We start from the raw sequence: 25,418 nt of genomic DNA, 5'->3' as shown, positions 1-25,418 counted from the left end.
CTCCGCAGACACCAGTCGGTTTTGGTGACCTTGACCCCATTTTCAAGGTCACAGCAGGTAAATCTGCTTTTGGAGTTGGAAAACGGTGTTGCAGCGATATCTCAAGAACTGAACACTGGATTGTCTTCATATTTGGTACTATGGTATATATACAGGCGGGGGACATTTCGTCAATTTGTGACAAATACTTGTTATTTGTTGAAAGTTGGGACTGGCATAACTCCAAAGGACTTGTAATTTTTAGAGTTGCCAGTCCACTAGGACTGGCAGTTTCAAAAGCCAGCGGGAACTCTGAAAGTTATAAACATCTGAGACACCACTGTAGACTTCCACATCCAGCTGACATGCCATGCTATATGTGATATACTGCGCAGCAGTGTTTAACCAAACTCACATGCAATTTGAAACCTCTGATGGCGATGCGGAATAGAGCATTCCTCAAAGTTGAGGTAGGATTGTATTTTATGTAACGTTTCACCCACTTCCTGTTTGCAGTCGATTTATCTACCCTGGGCTGGTGGCTCTGGTGATCTCATCTCTCACATTCCCTCCAGGGCTGGGCCAGTTCTTCGCTGGACATGTGAGTGCTGCGTTTTTTAATCCCTTTCACCGACGATCCATTGGTTTTAGTGTTCAGCCATTAACCCTGAAATATCTGATTGATAATTTTCTATTTAGATACATGATTTCAAAAGTATGTAATAAATTTCTGAAAGTTCTTCTCATTTCTTTATTCATGTAGATCCTGGGGCTCAGTAAGTTTGCTTTCCTTGTCCTTTAGACATTTGCAAACATTCATGTATACACTGTTCGAACTGACAATTCCTAGTTGATATAGGAATATATACACTGTTCTAGCTAAATAGTCCCAGTAAATACAGGAAAACATCCACTCTTCCAGTTAATATGGGAATATATCTTCTGTTCCAGCTGACCAATCGTCAAGCCATCAATGAGTTGTTCAGCAACATCACGTGGACAACCGGACAGGCAGAGGACCTGGACGACGAAGCCATCCTGCAGCACTGGCACCACCCACAGACCAACATCTACGTCACGCTGGTGCTCTTCATCATCATGACAGTGAGTACGGATGTGGAACGTCTCGAGCGTGACCATGCAGTGCGGACGTTACACCGTGGAACGTCTCGAGAGTGACCATGCAATGTGGACGCTATACCGTGAAACGTCTCGAGTGGGACCATGCAATGTGGACGCTATACCGTGAAACGTCTCGAGTGGGACCATGCAGTGTGGACGTTATACTGTGGAACGTCTTGAGCGTGACCATGCAGTGCGGACGTTATACCGTGGAACGTCTCGAGCGTGACCATGCAGTGCAGACGTTATACCGTGGAACGTCTGGAGCGTGACCATGCAGTGTGGACGTTATACTGTGGAACGTCTTGAGCGTGACCATGCAGTGCGGACGTAATACCGTGGAACGTCTCGAGCGTGACCATGCAGTGTGGATGTTATACTGTGGAACGTCTTGAGCGTGACCATGCAGTGCGGACGTTATACCTAATTGTCACGACTGAAGCTCCACAGAAGATTGTGGGTCCCATGAATGATGAACTTTGAACATTAGTGTCATTCATATTTAACAAAACTCAATTCCCTGAAGCAGTTCATGTACAGCCCTGAGGTGATTCCATCGAACACCAGGTTCTCTAGTACCTTATGTTTGTCTGAAGAGCAGGGGTCCGGTGGTCAGACCCTGTGATTTAGCTGACTGTGTGTCATCGTGACCCAGCCGTGGGTTGTTGTTCATGCTTTCTGTCACTGGTTCAGCTTGTTCACTGGTTCAGACTCATGTATTTATAGGTGCCAAAATATGTTCTCTACGTAACATATATTTTAATGATGCTGATAAATATAAATATCAGATGTTCTGCTGTTTTCTAGGATGCTCAGGGGCGCTCGGGTAGCCTAGTGGTTAAAGCGTTCGCTCGTCACGCCAAAGACCCGGGTTCGATTCCCAACATGGGTACAATGTGTGAAGCCCATTTCTGGTGTCCCCTGTCATGATATTGCTGGAATATTGCTAAAAGCGGCGTAAAACCATACTCACTCACCCACTCACTCTAGGATGCTATGTTTGAGATACAGAAGCAGAATTATCTCAGCACAGATTGCATAAAGTAAAGTTCAGAATGGGTTTTCTTTAGTTGAAGACAAATTCATGTAAGATGGAAATTTTGAAGTTTTTTTATTATTCGGATACTACAGTCATGATATAATTTCATTTGTACTTGAAGACACCTGAACTGTCTGCAGCACTGATAAGAGTGTCCTGTTGTACTTCCAGTTCCAGATGGGTGTGTTCTCAAACACTCTCCCCATTCCTGCCGGAATATTTGTGCCTGTCTTCACTGTAGGTAAGTGAAAAAAGTATCACCTTCAGACCACTTCATTCAGATGAAACTGGAACATCCTGGGGAGAAGAGGTCTTCAGCAACCCATGCTTGACTTCTTTCAGTGGCATTTAGAAGTTGGAGTGATGAAGTAAGACGAGTTCTATGGATGAACAACTTCTTTATTACAATTAGTGCGACGTTTCGGTGTAGATCCTAACACCTTTATCAAGCAATAGATGGATAGGGCTAAACAGCATAGGTATATATACACTTTTTGACATCTAAGTTGTTACAGTGACAGTTGTTTATCCATAGAACTCGTCTTACTTCAACCCATGCTTGCTGTAACAGGCGACAAACGCGATCAGGTGGTTAGGCTCGCTGGCTTGGTTGATGCATGTCTTCGTATCCCAGTCATGTAGATCGATGCTCATGATGTCAATCACTGGATTGTCTGGTCAAGACTCGATTATAATCAGACCTCCGCCAATTAGCTGGAATATTGCTGAGTGCTGCGTTAAACATCAAATAAACAAACAAACAGATGAGACTGACAGTATTGCATTATTTTTGTCTGGTGAGAGAGAGCATGGCGACATCTGTGCATACCTCTGTCTGTGTTTAGGTGCTGCGTTCAGTCGTCTGGTGGGAGAGAGCATGGCAGCATCTGTTCATACCTCTGTCTGTGTTTAGGTGCTGCGTTCAGTCGTCTGGTGGGAGAGAGCATGGTGGCATCTGTTCATACCTCTGCCTGTGTTTAGGTGCTGCGTTCGGTCGTCTGGTGGGAGAGAGCATGGCGACATCTGTTCATACCTCTGCCTGTGTATAGGTGCTGCGTTCGGCTGTCTGGTGGGAGAGAGCATGGCGACATCTGTTCATACCTCTGTCTGTGTTCAGGTGCTGCGTTCGGCCGTCTGGTGGGAGAGAGCATGGCGGCAACTGTTCATACCTCTGTCTGTGTTCATACCTCTGCCTGTGTTTAGGTGCTGCGTTTGGTCGTCTGGTGGGAGAGAGCATGGCGACATCTGTTCATACCTCTGTCTGTGTTCATAGTTCTGCCTGTGTTTAGGTGCTGCGTTCGGTCGTCTGGTGGGAGAGAGCATGGCAGCCTGGTTCCCGGGTGGCATCAAGTCAGGAGATGTCCTGAGGAAGATCGTACCGGGAGGTTATGCTGTTGTAGGTAGGTGACCCTCCGTTCTGCAGTGTGGCCAGGTTTCACATGTGCTGGTCGGCTGTATTTGTGCTGGTGCTTTACACAAATACACATACCGTATTCGACGTAATAAGCGCCCCACTCTAATCAGCGCCCACGGCAATATTTGCTAATATATTGGCTCGTGAACAATCCCAATAAGCACCTCTTCCGATTGATCAATGTACACAAGACTTATTTATTCACGTATAATACGTACTCGTGTGTTATATGCACCCTTAATTATGGGCAATTAAATTCTGGAAAAATATATCTGTCGTACATAAACATTTCAGGCTGTCAGCATAAACCACGAAATGTATGTTTCAATTCTGTTTTTTTTCCACCAAAATGATGTTCTAATAAGAGACCCCTATTTTTAATTTTGAGAGCGCCCTGTGCGCTTATTACGTCAAATACAGTACCTTACCTCCATGTCAGAATGTTGAGATCTTATTGGTTCACATGATCTTGATAAAATGAGTTGATAAATATATTTAAAGTAAAGTCGTGACACAGCACAAGTTAACAGCTTAATCAACAGCTGTTTTCTATAGGTTTTCAATGTGTTTTAATTCTTTAACATTGTAACATTGTAAAAAGGCGGATTAAGACATGTTGTCAAGGTAAATTTGTATATTGTCCAATAGATTTGTGCTGCAAACATTATTGAGGATTTGTAAGTTTATAATCCAGACAGTCTGACTGGAAAATGAACAATAACAGGCCCTTGGTTTAGTTTGCTTTTGATGGAATGGTAACCAAGGTAACCATGGCAGAATATTCTACTTCAAACTGATTACTGAAGAACCAGTGTCTCCTTTGTGTCACTGGTCCCATAAACTGTCTCAGTGTCTGAAGCAGTGGCATCACTTGAACCTCTAGCACTGATGGAAACATGTTTTTGTTGGACATTACATGTGTATGTATTTGGTTTGTTGTTGAGCGATTATGTATATGGTTGAATTCCAAGTCAGTTGACAGAAGGAACCAGCGCTACAATCCAAACTGTAATACAGAAGGAACCATCACTACAGTCCTACCACAAACTGTATTACAGAAGGAACCAGCGCTACAGTCCTACCACAAACTGTAGTACAGAAGGAACCAGCGCTACAGTCCTACCACAAACTGTAGTACAGAAGGAACCATCACTACAGTCCTACCACAAACTGTAGTACAGAAGGAACCATCACTACAGTCCTACCACAAACTGTAGTACAGAAGGAACCATCACTACAGTCCTACCACAAACTGTAGTACAGAAGGAACCATCACTACAGTCCTACCACAAACTGTAGTACAGAAGGAACCAGCGCTACAGTCCTACCACAAACTGTAGTACAGAAGGAACCAGCGCTACAGTCCTACCACAAACTGTAGTACAGAAGGAACCATCACTACAGTCCTACCACAAACTGTAGTACAGAAGGAACCATCACTACAATCCTACCACAAACTGTAGTACAGAAGGAACCATCACTACAGTCCTACCACAACCTGTAGTACAGAAGGAACCAGCGCTACAGTCCTACCACAAACTGTAGTACAGAAGAAACCATCACTACAGTCCTACCACAAACTGTAGCACAGAAGGAACCATCACTACAGTCCTACCACAAACTGTAGTACAGAAGGAACCATCACTACAGTCCTACCACAAACTGTAGTACAGAAGGAACCATCACTACAGTCCTACCACAAACTGTAGTACAGAAGGAACCAGCGCTACAGTCCTACCACAAACTGTAGTACAGAAGGAACCAGCGCTACAGTCCTACCACAAACTGTAGTACAGAAGGAACCATCACTACAGTCCTACCACAAACTGTAGTACAGAAGGAACCATCACTACAATCCTACCACAAACTGTAGTACAGAAGGAACCATCACTACAGTCCTACCACAAACTGTAGTACAGAAGGAACCAGCGCTACAGTCCTACCACAAACTGTAGTACAGAAGGAACCATCACTACAGTCCTACCACAAACTGTAGCACAGAAGGAACCATTACTACAGCCCTACCACAAACTGTAGTACAGAAGGAACCATCACTACAGCCCTACCACAAACTGTAGTACAGAAGGAACAATTACTACAGCCCTACCACAAACTGTAGTACAGAAGAAACCATTACTACAGCCCTACCACAAACTGTAGTACAGAAGGAACCATTACTACAGCCCTACCACAAACTGTAGTACAGAAGGAACCATCACTACAGTCCTACCACAAACTGTAGTACAGAAGGAACAATTACTACAGCCCTACCACAAACTGTAGTACAGAAGAAACCATTACTACAGCCCTACCACAAACTGTAGCACAGAAGGAACCATTACTACAGCCCTACCACAAACTGTAGTACAGAAGGAACCATTACTACAGCCCTACCACAAACTGTAGTACAGAAGGAACAATTACTACAGCCCTACCACAAACTGTAGTACAGAAGAAACCATTACTACAGCCCTACCACAAACTGTAGTACAGAAGGAACCATTACTACAGCCCTACCACAAACTGTAGTACAGAAGGAACCATCACTACAGTCCTACCACAAACTGTAGTACAGAAGGAACAATTACTACAGCCCTACCACAAACTGTAGTACAGAAGGAACCATCACTACAGTCCTACCACAAACTGTAGTACAGAAGGAACCAGCGCTACAGTCCTACCACAAACTGTAGTACAGAAGGAACCATCACTACAGCCCTACCACAAACTGTAGTACAGAAGGAACCATTACTACAGCCCTACCACAAACTGTAGTACAGAAGGAACCATTACTACAGCCCTACCACAAACTGTAGTACAGAAGGAACCATTACTACAGCCCTACCACAAACTGTAGTACAGAAGGAACCATCACTACAGCCCTACCACAAACTGTAGTACAGAAGGAACCATTACTACAGTCCTACCACAAACTGTAGTACAGAAGGAACCATCACTACAGCCCTACCACAAACTGTAGTACAGAAGGAACCATTACTACAGTCCTACCACAAACTGTAGTACAGAAGGAACCATCACTACAGTCCTACCACAAACTGTAGTACAGAAAGAACCATTACTACAGCCCTACCACAAACTGTAGTACAGAAGGAACCATCACTACAGCCCTACCACAAACTGTAGTACAGAAGGAACCATTACTACAGTCCTACCACAAACTGTAGTACAGAAGGAACCATCACTACAGTCCTACCACAAACTGTAGTACAGAAGGAACCATCACTACAGTCCTACCACAAACTGTAGTACAGAAGGAACCATTACTTCAGCCCTACCACAAACTGTCATTCATAAGGAACCATCGCTACAGTCCTGGCACAAACTCTAATCATATACTTTCAGTTAGTTCTTTCTTAACTCTGCTTCAGGAGGGGCGGTCAGGTAGCCTAGTGGTTAAAGCGTTCGCTTGTCACGCCGAAGACCCGGGTTCGATTCCCGACATGGGTACAATGTGTGAAGCCCATTTCAGGTGTCCCCCGCCGTGATATTGCTGAAATATTGCTAAAAGCTGCGTAAAACCAAACTCACTCACACTCACTCACTCACTCACTCACTCACTCACTCACTCACTCACTCACTCACTCACTCACTCACTCACTCACTCACTCACTCACTCTGCTTCAGGTGCTGCGTCGCTGTCGGGCAGCGTGACCCGGACAATCTCTACAGCTGTGATTGTGTTTGAGCTGACGGGGCAGATCAGCCATGTTCTCCCTGCAGTGGTGAGTCCTGCTTCCTCGTTCCATGTGTTGGAGAACAAGTAGCAGGTTAATAACATAATGGTTTACATGTAGAGAACCTCACCCAGTGTCTGTTGGTGTCAAATACATCAACACAAGTTGGTGAATGTTTGACGCTTGCAGAGCAGTTTTAAACTTTTATTGACAAGTGTTGATATATTTGATATCAAAAGACACAAGGGTGAGATTCTATTTATCTTTCAAAATCATTCTTCCAACTTTGTCAGTTTGAGAATAGTAAGAACCAGTGTCCTCAATATAAAAAAGAACAGCTGACCTGCTTCAGAGGCAGAGACTTAGTGATGTCATTTGATAGTGATGTCATGGTAACCAGTGATGTCACAATAGTCTGCAAAGCACTATGATGTAGTTTTATTGTAGGAGATATTGTGTGATCTCACCCAAGCGTTATCTCAAGTGGAAGTCAGTTTTGTATAATAAGTGGCTATGCTCATCAAAGGAAATCATATTCTGAACCATGACACACATGTGACTTTGATCACAGTGTCATCATTGCCTTAGGGATATTCTCTGTGTGTCGGGGGCACGGATGTCCCAGTCGTCTAAGGCGCCGCGATTCGCTGTGCAGAGTTGCATCCCTTGGGCACGCCAGAAACCTATGATTGTGGGTTCGAATCCCAGTTCGCCCCAATTATGTTTCTAGGTTTGTCAGCACCATACCCGTGCTCATGGGTTTCACCGAAGTGCTAAACGTCTGAGACCTGCATCACTTCGGGCTTTCCTCCCACATTAAGCTGACACGCCGTGATATAACTGGAATACTGTTAAAAGCGGCGTTAAACCCAACTCACTCACTCACTCTGTGTGTCATGAGTCAAATGTGTCTTCCTCTTGAATCAACCCCTCTGTGGCCCCAGGGTAATGTCTGTCCTGCATTGCCGAGGTGACTTGCATGTGGCCAGACTGGAAGGCTTGGTTCATATGTCATTATATCATGATGGCCTAAAACAACATTCACTCACTCCTTTTTCTCGAATCATTGCATTTGCCCTTTATGACATAGATACAGGGAATCTAACTCAACACCATCTCGATAGTTTGTAAATCGTAGTGGTATTGTCCTCCCAACAACGATAAATTATGTCGCTTTTTGAGTTATAATGCCTAGTTGTGAAACAGTTGGCAAAGAGTATTTTTGTGAAATTGTCAAAAAAACAAATTATGTTTGGATTTTAAACCAACTTATAAAATACAAAAGTGGGAAATAGTTGAGTTCCAGTAGTATCTTGAGTTGTGTGGAAGAATGTCTCCCACATTCCATGTTGCAGCTGTCCGTGCTGATCGCCAATGCCGTGGCCAACCTGTTTGAGCCGTCCTTCTACGACAGTATCATCAGGCTGAAGAGACTGCCCTACCTGCCCGACATCGTGTCCAGCAAGTCCAGGTACAAGCAGTTGCCCAGACTGTTCCATGTTCCACGGGGGCTATCCCAGACTGTTCCATGTTAGCAATACTGGGGCTATCCCAGACTGGTCCATGTTAGCAATACAGGGGGTATCCCAGACTGTTCCATGTTAGCAATACAGGGGAAAATCCCAGGCTGTTCCATGTTAGCAATACGGGGGCTATCCCAGACTGGTCCATGTTAGCAATACAGGGGGTATCCCAGACTGTTCCATGTTTGCAATACAGGGGAAAATCCCAGGCTGTTCCATGTTAGCAATACGGGGGCTATCCCAGACTGTTCCATGTTAGCAATACGGGGGCTATCCCAGACTGTTCCATGTTTGCAATAGGGGGGCTATCCCAGACTGTTCCATGTTAGCAATACGGGGGCTATCCCAGACTGTTCTATGTTAGCAATACGGGGGCTATCCCAGACTGTTCCATGTTAGCAATACGGGGGCTATCCCAGACTGTTCCATGTTAGCAATACGGGGGCTATCCCAGACTGTTCTATGTTAGCAATACGGGGGCTATCCCAGACTGTTCCATGTTAGCAATACGGGGGCTATCCCAGACTGGTCCATGTTAGCAATACTGAGGGTATCCCTGACTGTTCCATGTTTGCAATACGGGGGCTATCCCAGACTGGTCCATGTTAGCAATACGGGGGCTATCCCAGACTGGTCCATGTTTGCAATACGGGGGCTATCCCAGACTGGTCCATGTTTGCAATACGGGGGCTATCCCAGACTGGTCCATGTTTGCAATACGGGGGCTATCCCAGACTGGTCCATGTTAGCAATACGGGGGCTATCCCAGACTGGTCCATGTTAGCAATACTGGGGGTATCTAAGACTGTTCCATGTTAGCAATACGGGGGCTATCCCAGACTGGTCCATGTTAGCAATACTGGGGCTATCCCAGACTGTTCCATGTTAGCAATACGGGGGCTATCCCAGACTGTTCCATGTTAGCAATACGGGGGCTATCCCAGACTGTTCCATGTTAGCAATACGGGGGCTATCCCAGACTGTTCCATGTTAGCAATACGGGGGCTATCCTAGACTGTTCCATGTTAGCAATACAGGGGCTATCCCAGACTGTTCCATGTTTGCAATACGGGGGCTAGCCCAGACTGGTCCATGTTAGCAATACTGGGGCTATCCTAGACTGGTCCATGTTAGCAATACTGGGGCTATCCCAGACTGGTCCATGTTAGCAATACGGGGGCTATCCTAGACTGGTCCATGTTAGCAATACGGGGGCTATCCCAGACTGGTCCATGTTAGCAATACTGGGGCTATCCCAGACTGTTCCATGTTTGCAATACGGGGGCTATCCCAGACTGGTCCATGTTAGCAATACTGGGGCTATCCCAGACTGGTCCATGTTAGCAATACTGGGGCTATCCCAGACTGGTCCATGTTAGCAATACGGGGGCTATCCCAGACTGGTCCATGTTAGCAATACTGGGGGTATCTAAGACTGGTCCATGTTAGCAATACGGGGGCTATCCCAGACTGGTCCATGTTGGCAATACAGGGGGTATCCCAGACTGTTCCATGTTTGCAATACGGGGGCTATCCCAGACTGGTCCATGTTAGCAATACGGGGGCTATCCCAGACTGGTCCATGTTAGCAATACGGGGGCTATCCTAGACTGGTCCCAGTCCCGGTCAGAGAATGTCCACGATTCCTCCTGAGAGTCGTAAGACTTCAACAAAGATTGGGTGGTCAACATGGCTGCCAGGATGTTATTGAGGTCACCTGGAAGGAACTAGTGTACTTGTATTATGCTCCATACCGTTTGGCAATTAACACGAGCCCACTGCTCTGTTTCTAGTATGATTTCTGTAAGAACGACTAACATTTCCTTGTGGGCGGCCACTTTCACCGTTTGACAGATGACTGTTGTACTTTTGCCGACTCTGCCGAAAATACAGAAGAACATTCAACTGCTGGACATTCAGTGCCGGCTCAGTTTGCCTGAAGCCCCAATACTTCTACATCCGAGATTCCTGATTTCTGTAAACAAACATACCTGCTTCATTTGGCACTATGTCTGAGAGGGGTGTGTAAACTACATCATGGACATTGCTTATAGTAGGAATGACATGATAGGATACAAAGATTATTACCCTTGTCTTTCTGATGATAAATATCAGATATGAGGAATATGATGCATTATGCTTTGCAAAGACTTCTGGGGCAGTTTGGTAGCCTAGTGGTTAAAGCGTCTGTTTGTCACGCCGAAGAGCTGGGTTCAAATCCAGACATGGGTACAATGTGTGAAGCCTATTTCTGGTGTCTACCGTAATGATATTGCTGGAATATTGCTAAAAGTGACATAAAGCCATACTCACTCACTCACTGCAAAGGCTTCTATGATATGATTCGTATTCTTAATATACGATATTCAATATATTGAAATACACTGGGCTAAAACTGCCTGTGCACCCTATGGACGTGGATCATGCCGCCATGATGTTACAGCAGCCGTGATATGTTTGTGACTGTGGTGACATTTGCTCAGTGAAGGCGTCTGTGCTTACTTTCAGCACCTGGAACGTGTTTGTGGAGGACTTCATGGTGAAGGACATCGGCTACATCGCCTTCGACTCCACTTACGGGGATCTTCATCGTCTTATGTCAACCACATTCTTTAGGTGCTACCCCCTCGTAGACTCACCAGGTGAGTTACATACCTCCTTGTAGATTCACCAGGTGAGTTAAATACCCGCTCGTAGACTCACCAGGTGTGTTATACACCCCTGGTAGATTCACCAGATGAGTTATATACCTCTCATAGACTCAACAGGTGAGTTATATACCCCCTCGTAAACTCACCAGGTATGTTATATACCACCTCGAAGACTCACCAGGTGAGTTATATACCCCCTCGTAGTTTCACCAGGTGAGATATATACCCTCTCGTATGCACACCAGATGAGTTATACATGTATACCCCTCATAGACTCACCAGGTGAGTTATATACCCCCTGGTAGACTCACCAGGTGAGTTATATACCCCCTGGTAGACTCACCAGGTGAGTTATATCCCCCTGGTAGACTAACCAGGTGAGTTATATTCCCCTCGTAGGCTCACCAGGTGAGTTATATACCCCTCGTAGGCCCACCAGGTGAGTTATATACCCCTCGTAGACTCACCAGATGAGTTATATACCCCCTGGTAGACTCACCAGGTGAGTTATATCCCCCTGGTAGACACACCAGGTGAGTTATATTCCCCTCGTAGGCTCACCAGGTGAGTTATATACCCCTCGTAGGCTCACCAGGTGTTATATACCCCTCGTAGACTCACCAGATGAGTTATATACCCCCTGGTAGACTCACCAGGTGAGTTACTTTCATGTCATGTGTAAGTAACAGGGCTAGAAACTAACAGTTTTTGTCCACTAGTCCTTAAAATGATAACATATAGCAAAACCCGTAAAATTGGTCAATTTCTACTAGTCCTTAGGATACCTTTACCATTGGGCAGTTTGTTAAGGACTACAGGACTAGTGCCAATTTCTAACGCTGAAGTAATTAGAAGTATGATCTGTGTACATCTCCCTCCGTCCCCAGACTCCATGGTGCTCCTCGGCTCCATACAGCGCTACGAGCTGGAGCGGATGCTGCTGGTGCATCTCAGCTATGACCAGACATTCACGACCGATGTCCTGGACGACCTGGAGTCAGGCCGCTCCTCCCCATCGATGGCCTCCCTGGCCGTCATGCCCGACTCGGACCTCCCACCCCGACCTCGATTTGTGGTCACTAAAGTGGATGACCTTCCACCAGTGCCTCCATCCAATGGGAACGACATCCAGCTGAATATGCTGAAAGTGGTAGGTTGTGGGGTGCCCACTGGTACCGTCCTGTAAGTCAGTATTGTCTAAGTTACAGCTTTCTCAAGGCTAGATGTTTAGGCCTTTAGTGAATGTACATGTTATCACTATTAGGACCTATAACATGTACAACTGGTTTGTGAAAAGCTCCATTCATTCTCCACTATCTCTTCTAAGATTAACTGTATTTTGGGCAAGTGAAACTTTTGATTGAACAGTGACAATTGGTCAGTGGTAATTTTCTGCTACAGTCTCCTCAATGTTACACTGGGCTTTGGAAATCACCATACTTTAACACTGATAGATGATTATCATAGCGCTAGACTCACTTCGTCGAACTGGGACCTGAACGGTATTTGTAACACAGGATTTGCATTGCTAGAAGCATGGTCATACATGTCACAATCTCATTCAAATCAGATCTAAGTTCTCAAAGATCTGAGGACGTCCCATTATGGGTCACGTCAGAACGACCTTTCACACGACCAATCAGAGCATTGCTTACCAGATTATGAAAGTGACTCTCGGAATGTGATTTCTCATCATGCAACCCCAAAAACCTCCGAACGATAGTTACGGGTTCAACGACTGAATCCATACAATCTAGACCATCTATTAGCCATTCCAGAATGTTCTTTTGTTCAGGTTTCAAATTTGTAATCAAGAATTTGCCAAAATATGTTTCGAAGCGTGGTTGCCAAATTGATATGAGTGCCGTAAAGCACGAGAAAAATGCTTTTGATTGGTCATTCCATTGGTCAGTCAAAGTTTGACCAAGGTGACCCGTAATGGGGTGTCTTCAGATCTTTGTTTAGCTGTAGCGAGAACCAAGATCTGATTTTAATGAGATTGTACATGTCAGTTCATGTGATGATAATTAACAGAAACATTACATGTCGTTTCACAACTTTATCTGAAGACATACTTTTATGGTAATTTTCAACAGCAGATGTATCATGAGAACTGCTTAACGTGTTGTATTTGTCCTGCCAGCCTTCCAATGATTCCCTCAACGGGAACAGCTCCGAAAACTACAACACCTACCAAGGCCCGCTCCGCTCCATTCTCAAGAAGTCGTCCTCCTCTCACGACCTGCCACGGAGAGCCAGCACTGGCGACCTCAAAGGTCAGATCATCATTCCCCATATTTGTGCTGACCATGTGTTTATTCAGTTGTATGTACCTGTTTGATAACCAACTGTTTGTACATTTCAGGTGATGTGAATAAATTTTACAGAAAACTTGCCAATCAGAGAAAAGAAAGTATTGTTGAAGACAGACCATTTACAATACAGGTATGTAAAAAGTAGAATCTGTTTATTGCCATTATGTTTCTTTTCATCATGGTATAGGGGACTAAAATGTACACACGGGTAGACTGTTTAAGCAGGACAAGGTTATTTCTTCGTATTATGAATGTACCCCCACTTCAAGTGTTGCAGTAATCTTGAACGCGATGTTAAACCTCATTTCACCTCATTTAATTGTTCTTGTAACACTTGCCGCAAATAGCTGCTAAATTGCAGATGCAACCAGTGTTGAGCAACAATCGCTCACTCCTTAAATATAATCATGCAGAGTGGCCTCCCTTGGCTGCCAGGATCTACTGAATTTGAGTTCTAATCTCAGAATCCCCTTAATGATGATCTTTATTTTTCTGCCTGTTCTCAGGGTTTCATGATAATGTTGAACTTTCTTCCCCTATTGGCACCAACGTAACTGAGACAGCTGTAAACCAATGTCCCTGTTCTGATTCCTGTACTTCAGGGTGAACCAGGTCCTGTGAACCCGACCGCCTCCGTGGTCTAGTGGTAGAGCGTCCACCCGGAGAGCGAAAGGTCCGGGGTTCGATCCCCGGCAGACATTAAAGACGGTACTTGTTACCCTGTCTGGCGCTCGGCATTAAGGGGCTAAAACAAGGACTGGTCGGCACGGAGTCAGTATACTGTGTCTGAGTGGGGTATTCATGTTAAACTGCAGCATGGTATCTCAGTGAGCTAGCACTATAAATCGGCATCAGTCCGGACTAGTACAAGCAGCCACACACACACACACGTACATGCACGTCGCTATATAAGTGCAATAATCTTGGACGCGACGTTAAAGCCCATTTCACCTCACCTCACCTCCTGTGAACCCCCACTATACCTTTGTGACTCAGTGTTTATAATTTATTTACAGAAAGGCAGTCTCCACAGTCTCTGTAAGAAGGTCAAGCTGGTGAGTTGACCTCCATTGTCTGACGTGTTGTTGTGCTTCGGCGTCGAGGTCTTCATCCCATAATCCACCGAGTAGCCAACTGTGAACTCTGACCCTGCATGAACGTAGTGCCAGGCAGACCACACTTTTTAGATTTGAGGCGTTACAAATTTGGTTGACAAGAAGCAAACTTTACTATCAGAGATTATGACATAATAAACTAGACATTTATTTATTTATTTTTGTTTGCCCAACCTGTCTATTCTCTTTAAGTTTGAAACATTAACATATAATTAAGAAAATCTAACAAAGAGCAATATTTTTAATTGTATTTGATCAAAGGCATTGCATATTCATGGTCAGTGCAAGCTTCTTATATGGACAACACATCCTTCACAACAGTCAATACATACACGTTACTTCCTGAATATTATATATCCAGCACTTTGAACAAGATTATTTCCTCCCACTAAGTCTTCCAACCCTACCTATTGACTGTGCCAGGAATTTTTGTTTTATTTTACCTACCCAAGCTAAACAGTTTGCAGCTTGTGTGAACCATTGCTGTTGCTAAGTGTGACCTGTGTGAATTTACAGCATCAATGTTCATATCCTCAGTTTTTAATAATCTAATCTCATTAAAATCAGATCTAAGTTCAAAACAAAGATCTGAGGACATCCCATTACTCGTCACGTCAGAACGACCTTTCGCAAACTTTCACCAACCACTGTAATGACTTACAAGAAATCGCATCAGCCAGTTAGAAAGCAGCTTTCTCGAGCTTTACGGCAGTCATTTCAACCTGGCGACTTCCATTTCAGACTATGCTTGAAAAATATGTTGACAGAGTTCTCGATTAAAATTTTGAAAGCTGAACAAACAAAGATTCCTAAATGTCTAATATATGGTTGGGATTGTATGGCAGTGCTTCCCACGTACTGCGCAACGCCTCCTCCGTTCAAATGGTTATCCCACGGAAGGGAGATAGAGACACATCATTTTGACGGAATTAGTTGTTAGGAATACCCCATGTTAACGTTTTCAAGGTTGCATGATTAGAAAAAACATTTGACTATCACTTTCATGATCTGGTAAGCAAAGCTTTGATTGGTCGGATGAAAGGTCGTTCTGACATGACCCTAATGAGATGTCCTCAGATCTTTATTTAGCGATAGCGAGAACGAAGATCTGATTTTAATGAGATTGTTGATAATCCACCCTTTTATGCCTCAGTTGTTGTTTGCTTGTATGTGATGTTATAGATGGCACATTATATTACAGCTTGTATGTGATGTTATAGATGGCCAGTGATGTTTTGGCATGCTTTAGTCGTTTCATTTCAATTTTAGCCACCAGAGCCAATGAAGGTGAAAAACCTGCCGCAAGAAGAGGTAAGATTAATCTCCATAGCAACAGGAAATGCCTGTCTAGTTGTCCGGGAAACAATTGTCAGGACTGGTCAGGGGACAAACATGAGAGTCTGGGGGTTGCGATTCTAACGACGACTATCATGTGAAATATTTTTTAAGCCAAACACTTATAATAGATGGTAATTTAGTAATTTGCGTAGACAACCTGAAATGAACTGTCTGAACTTTTAGAATAGACTAGTTCGTTGACATACATGGACAATAAAGATGTGTTTTAGTCTGTTTTCAGTCGTACAAATGGGTAGTCTAGTCGCACGTTTAAAAGGAAGCCAGAAGCTGGAATGTAAACATTAAACTTGTTTCCGTCCGGTTGCGCACGCACCTCCCTATGAGATGTCACAAATCTCTCTGCGCGCCTCTGAGACTGGTTGCTTGAGAAAAACTTTCGCGGTAGACTGCTAGTTTGTATTCTACTAGTACTTATTGCTTGTCTACAGTTGTAGACCTGATAAAGTAATAATAATATGTCTTACCTGTAGACTCCTGGAATGTAATCCTGACAGTGTTTGCTGGAGACTCTTTGTGCAGAGGCTTGTTGTGTTTCCAAATTCTTAGTTGTAGAAGGATTCAATGATAAGACTCAAAGTGCCTGGATGTTTAAGTGACCATGATATTATTTGCATTGTTTGTTAGTACTGTGCGTGCAGATCACTGGAATGTTTCAATCATACTGCTAACTATCATTGGCCAGTGTCTTGATCTTGTTGTTCAAAGTTGTTTTAAAACATTTGCCACTCACATATCATGACAGTACTTTTCAAGGGGAAGTGCTTGGCTCACCAAAGGGTTTTATTCCTCATATGGTATTTTGTGTGAAGCCCATTGATGTAATATTGCTCGAATTGAATTGCTGTTATTTTGATAGTGTCAACTGGGAAAGTGAATTGTTTGTTTATTGTTGTTTATCACTGTCCTCAGCAATATTCCAGCTTGGTGCCCATGTTTGGTTCATGTCTATAGTGAGTGAGTGAGTGAGTGAGTGAGTGAGTATGTTCTACGCTGCTTTTAGCAATATTCGAGCAATATCACGGCGGGGGACACCAGAAATGGGCTTCACATATTGTACCAATTTGGGGAATCGAACCCGGGATTTCGGCGTGACGAGCGAACGCTTTAGCCACTGGGCTACCCCACCGCCCCCTATGTCTATAGAGTGTAATAGGTGACTTGTGTGTAACTAGGGCAGTCTTAAACTGCTAGATTGTCGGACTTTCATTTTTGGGGAAGCCTCGGTGGCTGAGTGGGTTAGATCGCTTACTTTGTGTGCTGGCGATTAGGTGCCTCACTCTGGCAAGTGTGGGTTTGAATCCCGGACGAGACTCAACCCAAAAAAGTATGAGAATCCGTACTTTACTAAGAAAGTGTTATCCCAAATATAACATTTGTTGCTAGAATGATATCATAATATTTTAGTTTACAAAGTGTTCCCCGTTTAGAGGTCAAAACCTTTGATGATGAGTATTTTCTACATCTTAACGGGTGCTTCTAATGGACCCGATTTGGCAAATCTTTCAACTTCACAAGGGGGGCACGGGTGGCCCAGTCGTCTAAGGCGCCACGATTTGCTGTGCAGAGTTGCGTCCCTTGGGCATGCCAGAAACCTATGATTATGTTTCTAGGTTTGTCAGCATCATACCCGTGCTCGTGGGTCTCACCGAAGTGGTAAACGTCTAAGACCTGCATCACTTCGGGCTTTCCTCCCACATTAAGCTGACACGCCGCGATATAACTGGAATACTGTTAAAAGCGGCGTTAAACCAAACTCACTCACTCACTCAAAGCGGTGTTTTACCCAACTCACTCACTCACTCAACTTCACAAGACCCTTGATGATCAGGTCATAAGAGGCCACTATTGGGATAATGTGGCAAGGCTCGCTGACTTGGTTAAAGCATGTAGTCACATCTCAATGTGTAGATTGATGCTCATGGTTTTAATCACTGGATTGTCTGGTCCAGATCAGATTATATACAGACTGCCATTATACAGATGGTATATTGCTGAGTATGGCATTAAACAACAAACGTCATGGTTCATTCTTTATTTGTTTTGCAAAATTTATTCAGAAATTTCTTTGTTTGTGATGTCATCATTGATATATTTCTTCAGAGGAGTGTTATTTATTTGCAGCAAGAGGCATGGGAACAGTCACAACTACTCCAAGGCATACAGTGGGAGGGCGTACAAATAGACCCCGCCCCCTTCCAGCTGGTGGAGAGGACCTCACTGCACAAGGTAAGAATTACTCCAAGGCATACAGTGGGAGGGCGTACAAATAGACCCTGCCCCCTTCCAGCTGATGGAGAGGACCTCACTGCACAAGGTAAGAATTACTCCAAGGCTTACAGTGGGAGGGCATACAAATAGACCCTGCCCCCTTCCAGCTGGTGGAGAGGACCTCACTGCTCAAGGTAAGAATTACTCCAAGGCATACAGTGGGAGGGCGTACAAATAGACCCTGCCCCCTTCCAGCTGGTGGAGAGGACCTCACTGCACAAGGTAAGAATTACTCCAAGGCTTACAGTGGGAGGGCATACAAATAGACCCCGCCCCCTTCCAGCTGGTGGAGAGGACCTCACTGCACAAGGTAAGAATTACTCCAAGGCATACCGTGGGAGGGCATACAAATAGACCCCGCCCCCTTCCAGCTGGTGGAGAGGACCTCACTGCACAAGGTAAGAATTACTCCAAGGCATACAGTGGGAGAGCGTACAAATAGACCCCGCCCCCTTCCAGCTGGTGGAGAGGACCTCACTGCACAAGGTAAGAACTACTCCAAGGCTTACAGTGGGAGGGCGTACAAATAGACCCCGCCCCCTTCCAGCTGGTGGAGAGGACCTCACTGCTTAAGGTAAGAATTACTTCAAGGCTTACAGTGGGAGGGCGTACAAATAGACCCCGCCCCCTTCCAGCTGGTGGAGAGAACCTCACTGCACAAGGTAAGAATTACTCCAAGGCATACAGTGGGAGGGCGTACAAATAGACCCCGCCCCCTTCCAGCTGATGGAGAGGACCTCACTGCACAAGGTAAGAATTACTCCAAGGCATACAGTGGGAGGGCATACAAATAGACCCCGCCCCCTTCCAGCTGGTGTAGAGGACCTCACTGCACAAGGTAAGAATTACTCCAAGGCATACAGTGGGAGGGCATACAAATAGACCCCGCCCCCTTCCAGCTGGTGTAGAGGACCTCACTGCACAAGGTAAGAATCACTCCAAGGCATACAGTGGGACGGCATACAAATAGACCCCGCCCCCTTCCAGCTGGTGGAGAGAACCTCACTGCACAAGGTAAGAATTACTCCAAGGCATACAGTGGGAGGGCGTACAAATAGACCCCGCCCCCTTCCAGCTGATGGAGAGGACCTCACTGCACAAGGTAAGAATTACTCCAAGGCATACAGTGGGAGGGCATACAAATAGACCCCGCCCCCTTCCAGCTGGTGTAGAGGACCTCACTGCACAAGGTAAGAATTACTCCAAGGCATACAGTGGGAGGGCATACAAATAGACCCCGCCCCCTTCCAGCTGGTGGAGAGGACCTCACTGCACAAGGTAAGAATTACTCCAAGGCATACAGTGGGAGGGCATACAAATAGACCCCGCCCCCTTCCAGCTGGTGTAGAGGACCTCACTGCACAAGGTAAGAATCACTCCAAGGCATACAGTGGGACGGCATACAAATAGACCCCGCCCCCTTCCAGCTGGTGTAGAGGACCTCACTGCACAAGGTAAGAATCACTCCAAGGCATACAGTGGGAGGGCGTACAAATGCACCAAGCTGGATGACCTCACAACACAAGCAGAGCCATCAACCCTCTAAATGTGGGAGATTAACGTCATGAAAACATTTTTCTGCAATTTAACTGTACTAACCCTCCAGTGAATATTTCAAGCAAGACTGTCAAATTTCCTCTCTGTAAAACGCTGAAGTCATGGTGTTTGTTTCAGGTGCACTCCCTGTTTTCTCTGCTGGGCCTGAACCATGCCTACGTGACCAACACCGGCAAGCTGGTGGGCGTGGTTGGACTCAAACAGGTGAGCTTCAGCGCATATGGTGTCTGACACCTGTTGTCACTGACGTAGGGGGCGTTGTCGTACACAGAACTAAACCATGACTGAAATCGTTAGAGATCATGTACCCTAGCTGACTACAGAAGTATAACTTCTTTGAGAGGCATTTAGAAGTTGGGAGAACTGAGGAAGGATAAGATTTTTGGATGAACATCTTTCATCACTTGCATCATAACAATGTTACAGCCTGCACTGAAACGTTGCTCCTAATTGTAATAAAGAAAGTTTTCATACATATATCTTACCCTTGCTTATAGAGTGAGTGAGTGAGTGAGTTGGGTTTAACGCCGCTTTTAACAGTATTCCAGTTATATCGCGGCGTGTCAGCTTAATGTGGGAGGAAAGCCTGATGTGATGCAGGTCTCAGAAGTTTACCACTTCAGTGAAACCCATGAGTACGGGTATGGTGCTGACAAACCTAGAAACATAATCGGGGCAAACCGGGATTCGAACCCACAAACATAGGTTTCTGGCGTGTCCAAGGGACGCAACTCTGCACACCAAATCGCGACGACTGGGCCACCCGTGCCCCCTTTGCTTACAGAAGTTTAATGAGCCTACAAGAAAGCATAAAGTTGGTTTGAGATTACAACTTGTTCAGAAGAACACAATCGTTTGTCTCAACCCTGTATATTTGTTGTTTTAGCTACGAGTGGCAGTCCAAGGCCACCTGGACGCACAAGCTGCAAACAAGGATTTAGAACAGAGTGATGAAGAGTTAGACGACCCTGCGGAGTTGGAGGTGGAACACCCTGGCCCAGAAGAGCCCTACACACTTGTCACTAATGAGAGGGACAGTATCGAGAAGACAGTGTAGAGAGTGTGACAGTATCGAGAAGACAGTGTAGAGAGAGGGACAGTATCGAGGGGACAGCGTAAAGAGCTTGTTGGGATACATACACACTAAGATAGGGAGAGTATTGAGAAGACAGTGTTGAGAGTCTGTTGGGCAGATACAGTTTGGTCAGATTCTTTCTACAATGCCTGACTTGTCATTCTCAATCCACTGGCCACAGTGATAAAGACTACCAGATTCTTGATGTTGTGTGTGTTACATCGGTAACTAAGTCTGGTTTTTGTAGAAAATCAAATAATGTGATTTAAGTTCATGACCTGTGTATCGTGCTGAAACGTGAATGATTAAGGTCTATCAAGTCACTGGTGCTGGGGGCAACTTGTCTGAACAGAAAGATTTATGCATTGTCTCAACAGCGATGCACATGATTCAAACCTAGAAGTTGACAATATTGATTCAGTGTTAAGCCACAAGAAGCTGAAAATTTGCAGCTTTGCTCAAACCCCACTGGAGGTGTGAGAACAATGGAGTGTTGCATTGTTATGTCTCAGATTATGCTCACCTTATAGGCTCAAGTTTGAAGGTCTACAGAATATATCCAACAGATCTATGTGTAATGTGTCCACGATACCGAGTCACTGCACACAAAGCAATGGGGGAATCCTGAAGGTCTACAGAATATATCCAACAGATCTATGTGTAATGTGTCCACGATATCGAGTCACTGCACACCAAGCACACAAGACAGATCTGTGTGTAATGTGTCCACTATATCGAGTCACTGCACACAAAGCAATGGGGGAATCCTGAAGGTCTACAGAATATATCCAACAGATCTATGTGTGATGTGTCCGCGATACCGAGTCACTGCACACAAAGCAATGGGGGAAGCACACAAGACAGAGCTGTGTGAAGAGATGGAGGTCTGTTAAAAGTCAGGCCTCGGTATTGCTTTATTAACTTCGGTTATGGTGGAAATGTAATTATCCTAATATTGCACAGCATGCATATATTTTTGTAAGTTATTTTGAGAGTGGTGTAAATGCCTCTTTGAAATTACCTCCCTTATGTTTTCAATATTCTTTCGAAGTTTTTTTAATTTAATTTTGCAAATACCACAAGTTGATTTGATGGAAGGCTATGGTCTTTTGTGAAAGCTGTGTGCATGGTGTAATTTTTGTTGGGACTGTATGTTTGTGAAGGGTGGCAATCTCATTGCAATCATATCTTTCGCTCCAGTTTTGTACCTCTCTCTCCATCAAGATCTGACTACCTTCCCTTGGTCACAACAGTTGAACTTGACTGCCCAATCAAAATGAAGACTGCCTACGTTTTTGAGCCACACACACACACCAGACATTTCAACATGTCAGGACCTTCAAGCTTGGATTTGTCCGATCTTGGCAGAGAGAGGTGTCAAGTCCCAGTCTTGATCTGTTAAGGGAGATGGTGATTTGGTGATGAAGGAATAATTTTGTAATGCTGAAAATGATGATTTTAGTAGAAAACATATCACCTTTAGCCAGAACCGTGCCACATGAGGCTTGTTTGGCTGAAGGGACTGTTGAGTCGAGAGGAAGCCACGAATGCTGGATTGTCATGGTGACGTCACATGGGCCTTGTTATCACTTGGTCCTGTCAACATTGTCGGTCTAATGCATTGAACAAACCTTTTTACCATTGTTTCTTGTGCGTTGTATTGTGCTGACACTGTTATTTCACTGTGGCCTTGTGTTTTACAATAACAATCAAGGAACTTGATCAATTGTTCAAGAATATATACCACTCAAGGGAATTTAAAGAACAACCAATTCTTATCATATGGCTGGCAGGTATTCTTGAACTTGTTTTGGGTAGAATATATACATATGACTGTTTGATTAGCACTGTACAAATTGATGGAAACATTATATATACACGTATGTAAATACTGTTAAACTATTAATGCAGAATCTCCATATATCAAGTAATACAGTGTACATATTATCATGAGTGAGTGAGTTTGGTTTTACGCCGCTTTTAGCAATATTCCAGCAATATCACGGCGGGGGACACAAGAAATGGGCTTCACACATTGTACCCATGTTGGGAATCAAACCTGGGTCTTCCGCGGGACGAGCTAACGCTTTAACCACTAGGCTACCTGGCAGCCCCCCATGCATCAGGAAGTATGTTTATTTGTACATATTAATTTACACTGCATGATGTCTGCTGTCAAGTGGTAGCAATAGCCCATGAAGAGATTTCAGGTGTATGTGTGTTGGGGGGGGAGGGGGGGGAGTGGCGCTGATTCAAATCAAATATAATGAGAAGTCACTACTTTGAAAATGTGGTTGATGGGAGTCTATAATGTCTAACACTTGCCAATGTTTTTTGTGTTACCATAACATACCCCCCTCCTCACAAAAAGGCATGGCAACAAAAGACTACTTTTTCCTGATTGGTTGATAATAGAATGGGTGTTGCTTTATTGCACTAAAAATTGGTCACTGGTTTCAAATTGGTGCGATCAGTCTGCACATCGCTTTATGTTTGTTACATTTATGCCCCCAATCTTCCCGAGGCAAGAGAGTTAACTGACTCTAAAAGTCCAGTTTAAGCCCTTGCTGAACTAGGCTGAAATTCCTGGGCTCGATCGTAGCGCCACCAGTGGCTTTTACCAGTTATGTCCCTTCTAAGCCTCTCCTATGGACCAATCAGATTCCACCTCTCGTATCACTTCCGTTTGCTTCACACAAAATGGTGGTGCCCAGTCAGGACGATCTGATCAATAATCAAGATCTATATTGTGATAAAAGGGGTCTTACATCACGAAATGCATCAAATCACGTGAGCACCTTCATTGAAAACATGCACAGATTTGGAAAATATCTGTTGACAATGAGTTGGCGGTGCACATGCTTTGCAATTCCTGCAATCGACCGAAATCTGCACGACAGTTTATGAACCGGATTTTGATTTAGGTGGGCAATTTTGATTGGACTATGCATAGACTCATTAGTCCAGCCAAAATGTAACTCCATAAAACCAGCCTAGTTTGGCAAGGGTGGAAACTGGACTTTTATAGTCAGTTAACTCTCTTGCCTCGAGAAGATGATGCCCCCATGAACGCAAAATATATTGAAGTCACTGCCTCCGTGTGTTTGTATTTTACCCAGTTATCTGACAAATGATTATGCCGCAACTTGAAATAGTTTTTTAGTCAATCTCATATGCTCGTGAGATTGCACATCGTTTTATCCAAGTACAGCATACTTGTTTTAATGCTGCAGGCAGCCGAGAATAGTGTGTGTGTGTGTGTGTGGAGAATGTGATTTAGTTGTTGCACTTGACTTGTGATTTAGTTGTTGCACTTGACTGTTGATATTTGTTTCATTCTGATGAATTCAAAATGGCCACAACATGTCTTAATGAACATGATTTTCATGTATGTAAAGGCACAATGATGAATTAGTATTTTGTTTCAGACAATTTGGAAGCCTTGTGACTGTGGCTATTTCAGTGGAGTTTAATGAGTTTCACTTTACATGTCTAGTCCTTGAAGATTAACTTGCTGTATCCAAGACGCACAGATTTCATTGTACAATAAAAAAAACTTGTTTTCCATTGAGCGACAAAACAACGAATGTTCAAACCAACTAGAATTTGTCACAGCCTGTTTTTATCCCAGTGTGTATTGCATTTTTGTGTTGGCAAGTTTTATAAGGGCATGCGGTTCAGGTAGTATCTGGTATTGGTCAGGCTTTGTTTTTATGCTTCGTCATCAGCATGACTACATTGTAGGGAGAAAGTTACTTCCCAAATTCACAATGGTATTTCATGGCAATGACTTACCGTATTCGACGTAATAAGCGCCCAGCTCTAATAAGCGCCCCCAGTGATTTTTGCTAATATATTGGCCAGTGAACAATCCCAATTAGCACCTCTTCCAATTGATCAATGCACACAAGACTTATTTTTCCGTGTATAATACGCACTCGTGTGTCATATGCATCCCATATCATGGGCAATGAAATTCCTGGAAAAAAATATCTGTCGTGTCTAATAAGACTTTTCTTTTGTATCATTTCAGGCTGTCAGCATAAACCATGAAATTTACGATCTTTTAACTCTCTTTTTTTCACCAAAATTTTATTCTAATAAGAGCCCCCTATTTCTAATTTTGAGAGTGCCCTAGGCGCTTATTATGTCAAATACGGTATCTGAAGTTGAAGGAAAATACTCACTGTACTTTGTGTTGAACGAAGGAATCGATGACCCTTGCTGGAACAGGTCAGTCTCATTCACCAGTCACCAGGCATGCTTAGGGAGGCTTCTCATCGAGCAAACACCTTCCTCATGTTTT

The 25,418-nt window shown here is 44.3% G+C and overlaps 1 protein-coding gene across 1 annotated transcript in view; it reads left to right on the top strand.

Moving 5' to 3' along the window:
- LOC139471723 (chloride channel protein 2-like) overlaps positions 1 to 23,316 on the top strand; it is a 70,231-nt gene extending 46,915 nt beyond the window's left edge. The window contains exons 12-26 of the mRNA XM_071254204.1: positions 496 to 580; positions 931 to 1,083; positions 2,312 to 2,381; positions 3,430 to 3,540; positions 7,200 to 7,297; positions 8,605 to 8,720; positions 11,281 to 11,414; positions 12,311 to 12,573; positions 13,567 to 13,699; positions 13,789 to 13,868; positions 14,755 to 14,793; positions 16,123 to 16,164; positions 18,334 to 18,438; positions 20,155 to 20,241; positions 20,924 to 23,316. Of these exons, the coding sequence (XP_071110305.1) occupies positions 496 to 580; positions 931 to 1,083; positions 2,312 to 2,381; positions 3,430 to 3,540; positions 7,200 to 7,297; positions 8,605 to 8,720; positions 11,281 to 11,414; positions 12,311 to 12,573; positions 13,567 to 13,699; positions 13,789 to 13,868; positions 14,755 to 14,793; positions 16,123 to 16,164; positions 18,334 to 18,438; positions 20,155 to 20,241; positions 20,924 to 21,094 (1,687 nt within the window). The 3' untranslated portion in view covers positions 21,095 to 23,316. The remainder of the gene's footprint in view (positions 1 to 495; positions 581 to 930; positions 1,084 to 2,311; positions 2,382 to 3,429; positions 3,541 to 7,199; positions 7,298 to 8,604; positions 8,721 to 11,280; positions 11,415 to 12,310; positions 12,574 to 13,566; positions 13,700 to 13,788; positions 13,869 to 14,754; positions 14,794 to 16,122; positions 16,165 to 18,333; positions 18,439 to 20,154; positions 20,242 to 20,923) is intronic.
- The last annotated feature ends 2,102 nt before the right edge of the window (positions 23,317 to 25,418 follow it).

This window comes from Haliotis cracherodii, unplaced genomic scaffold (assembly GCF_022045235.1).
Source record: "Haliotis cracherodii isolate W230 unplaced genomic scaffold, xgHalCrac1.p SCAF_23, whole genome shotgun sequence".
NCBI classification, from domain to species: Eukaryota; Metazoa; Mollusca; class Gastropoda; order Lepetellida; family Haliotidae; genus Haliotis; species Haliotis cracherodii.
This window is presented reverse-complemented; position numbering and strand designations above follow the sequence as displayed.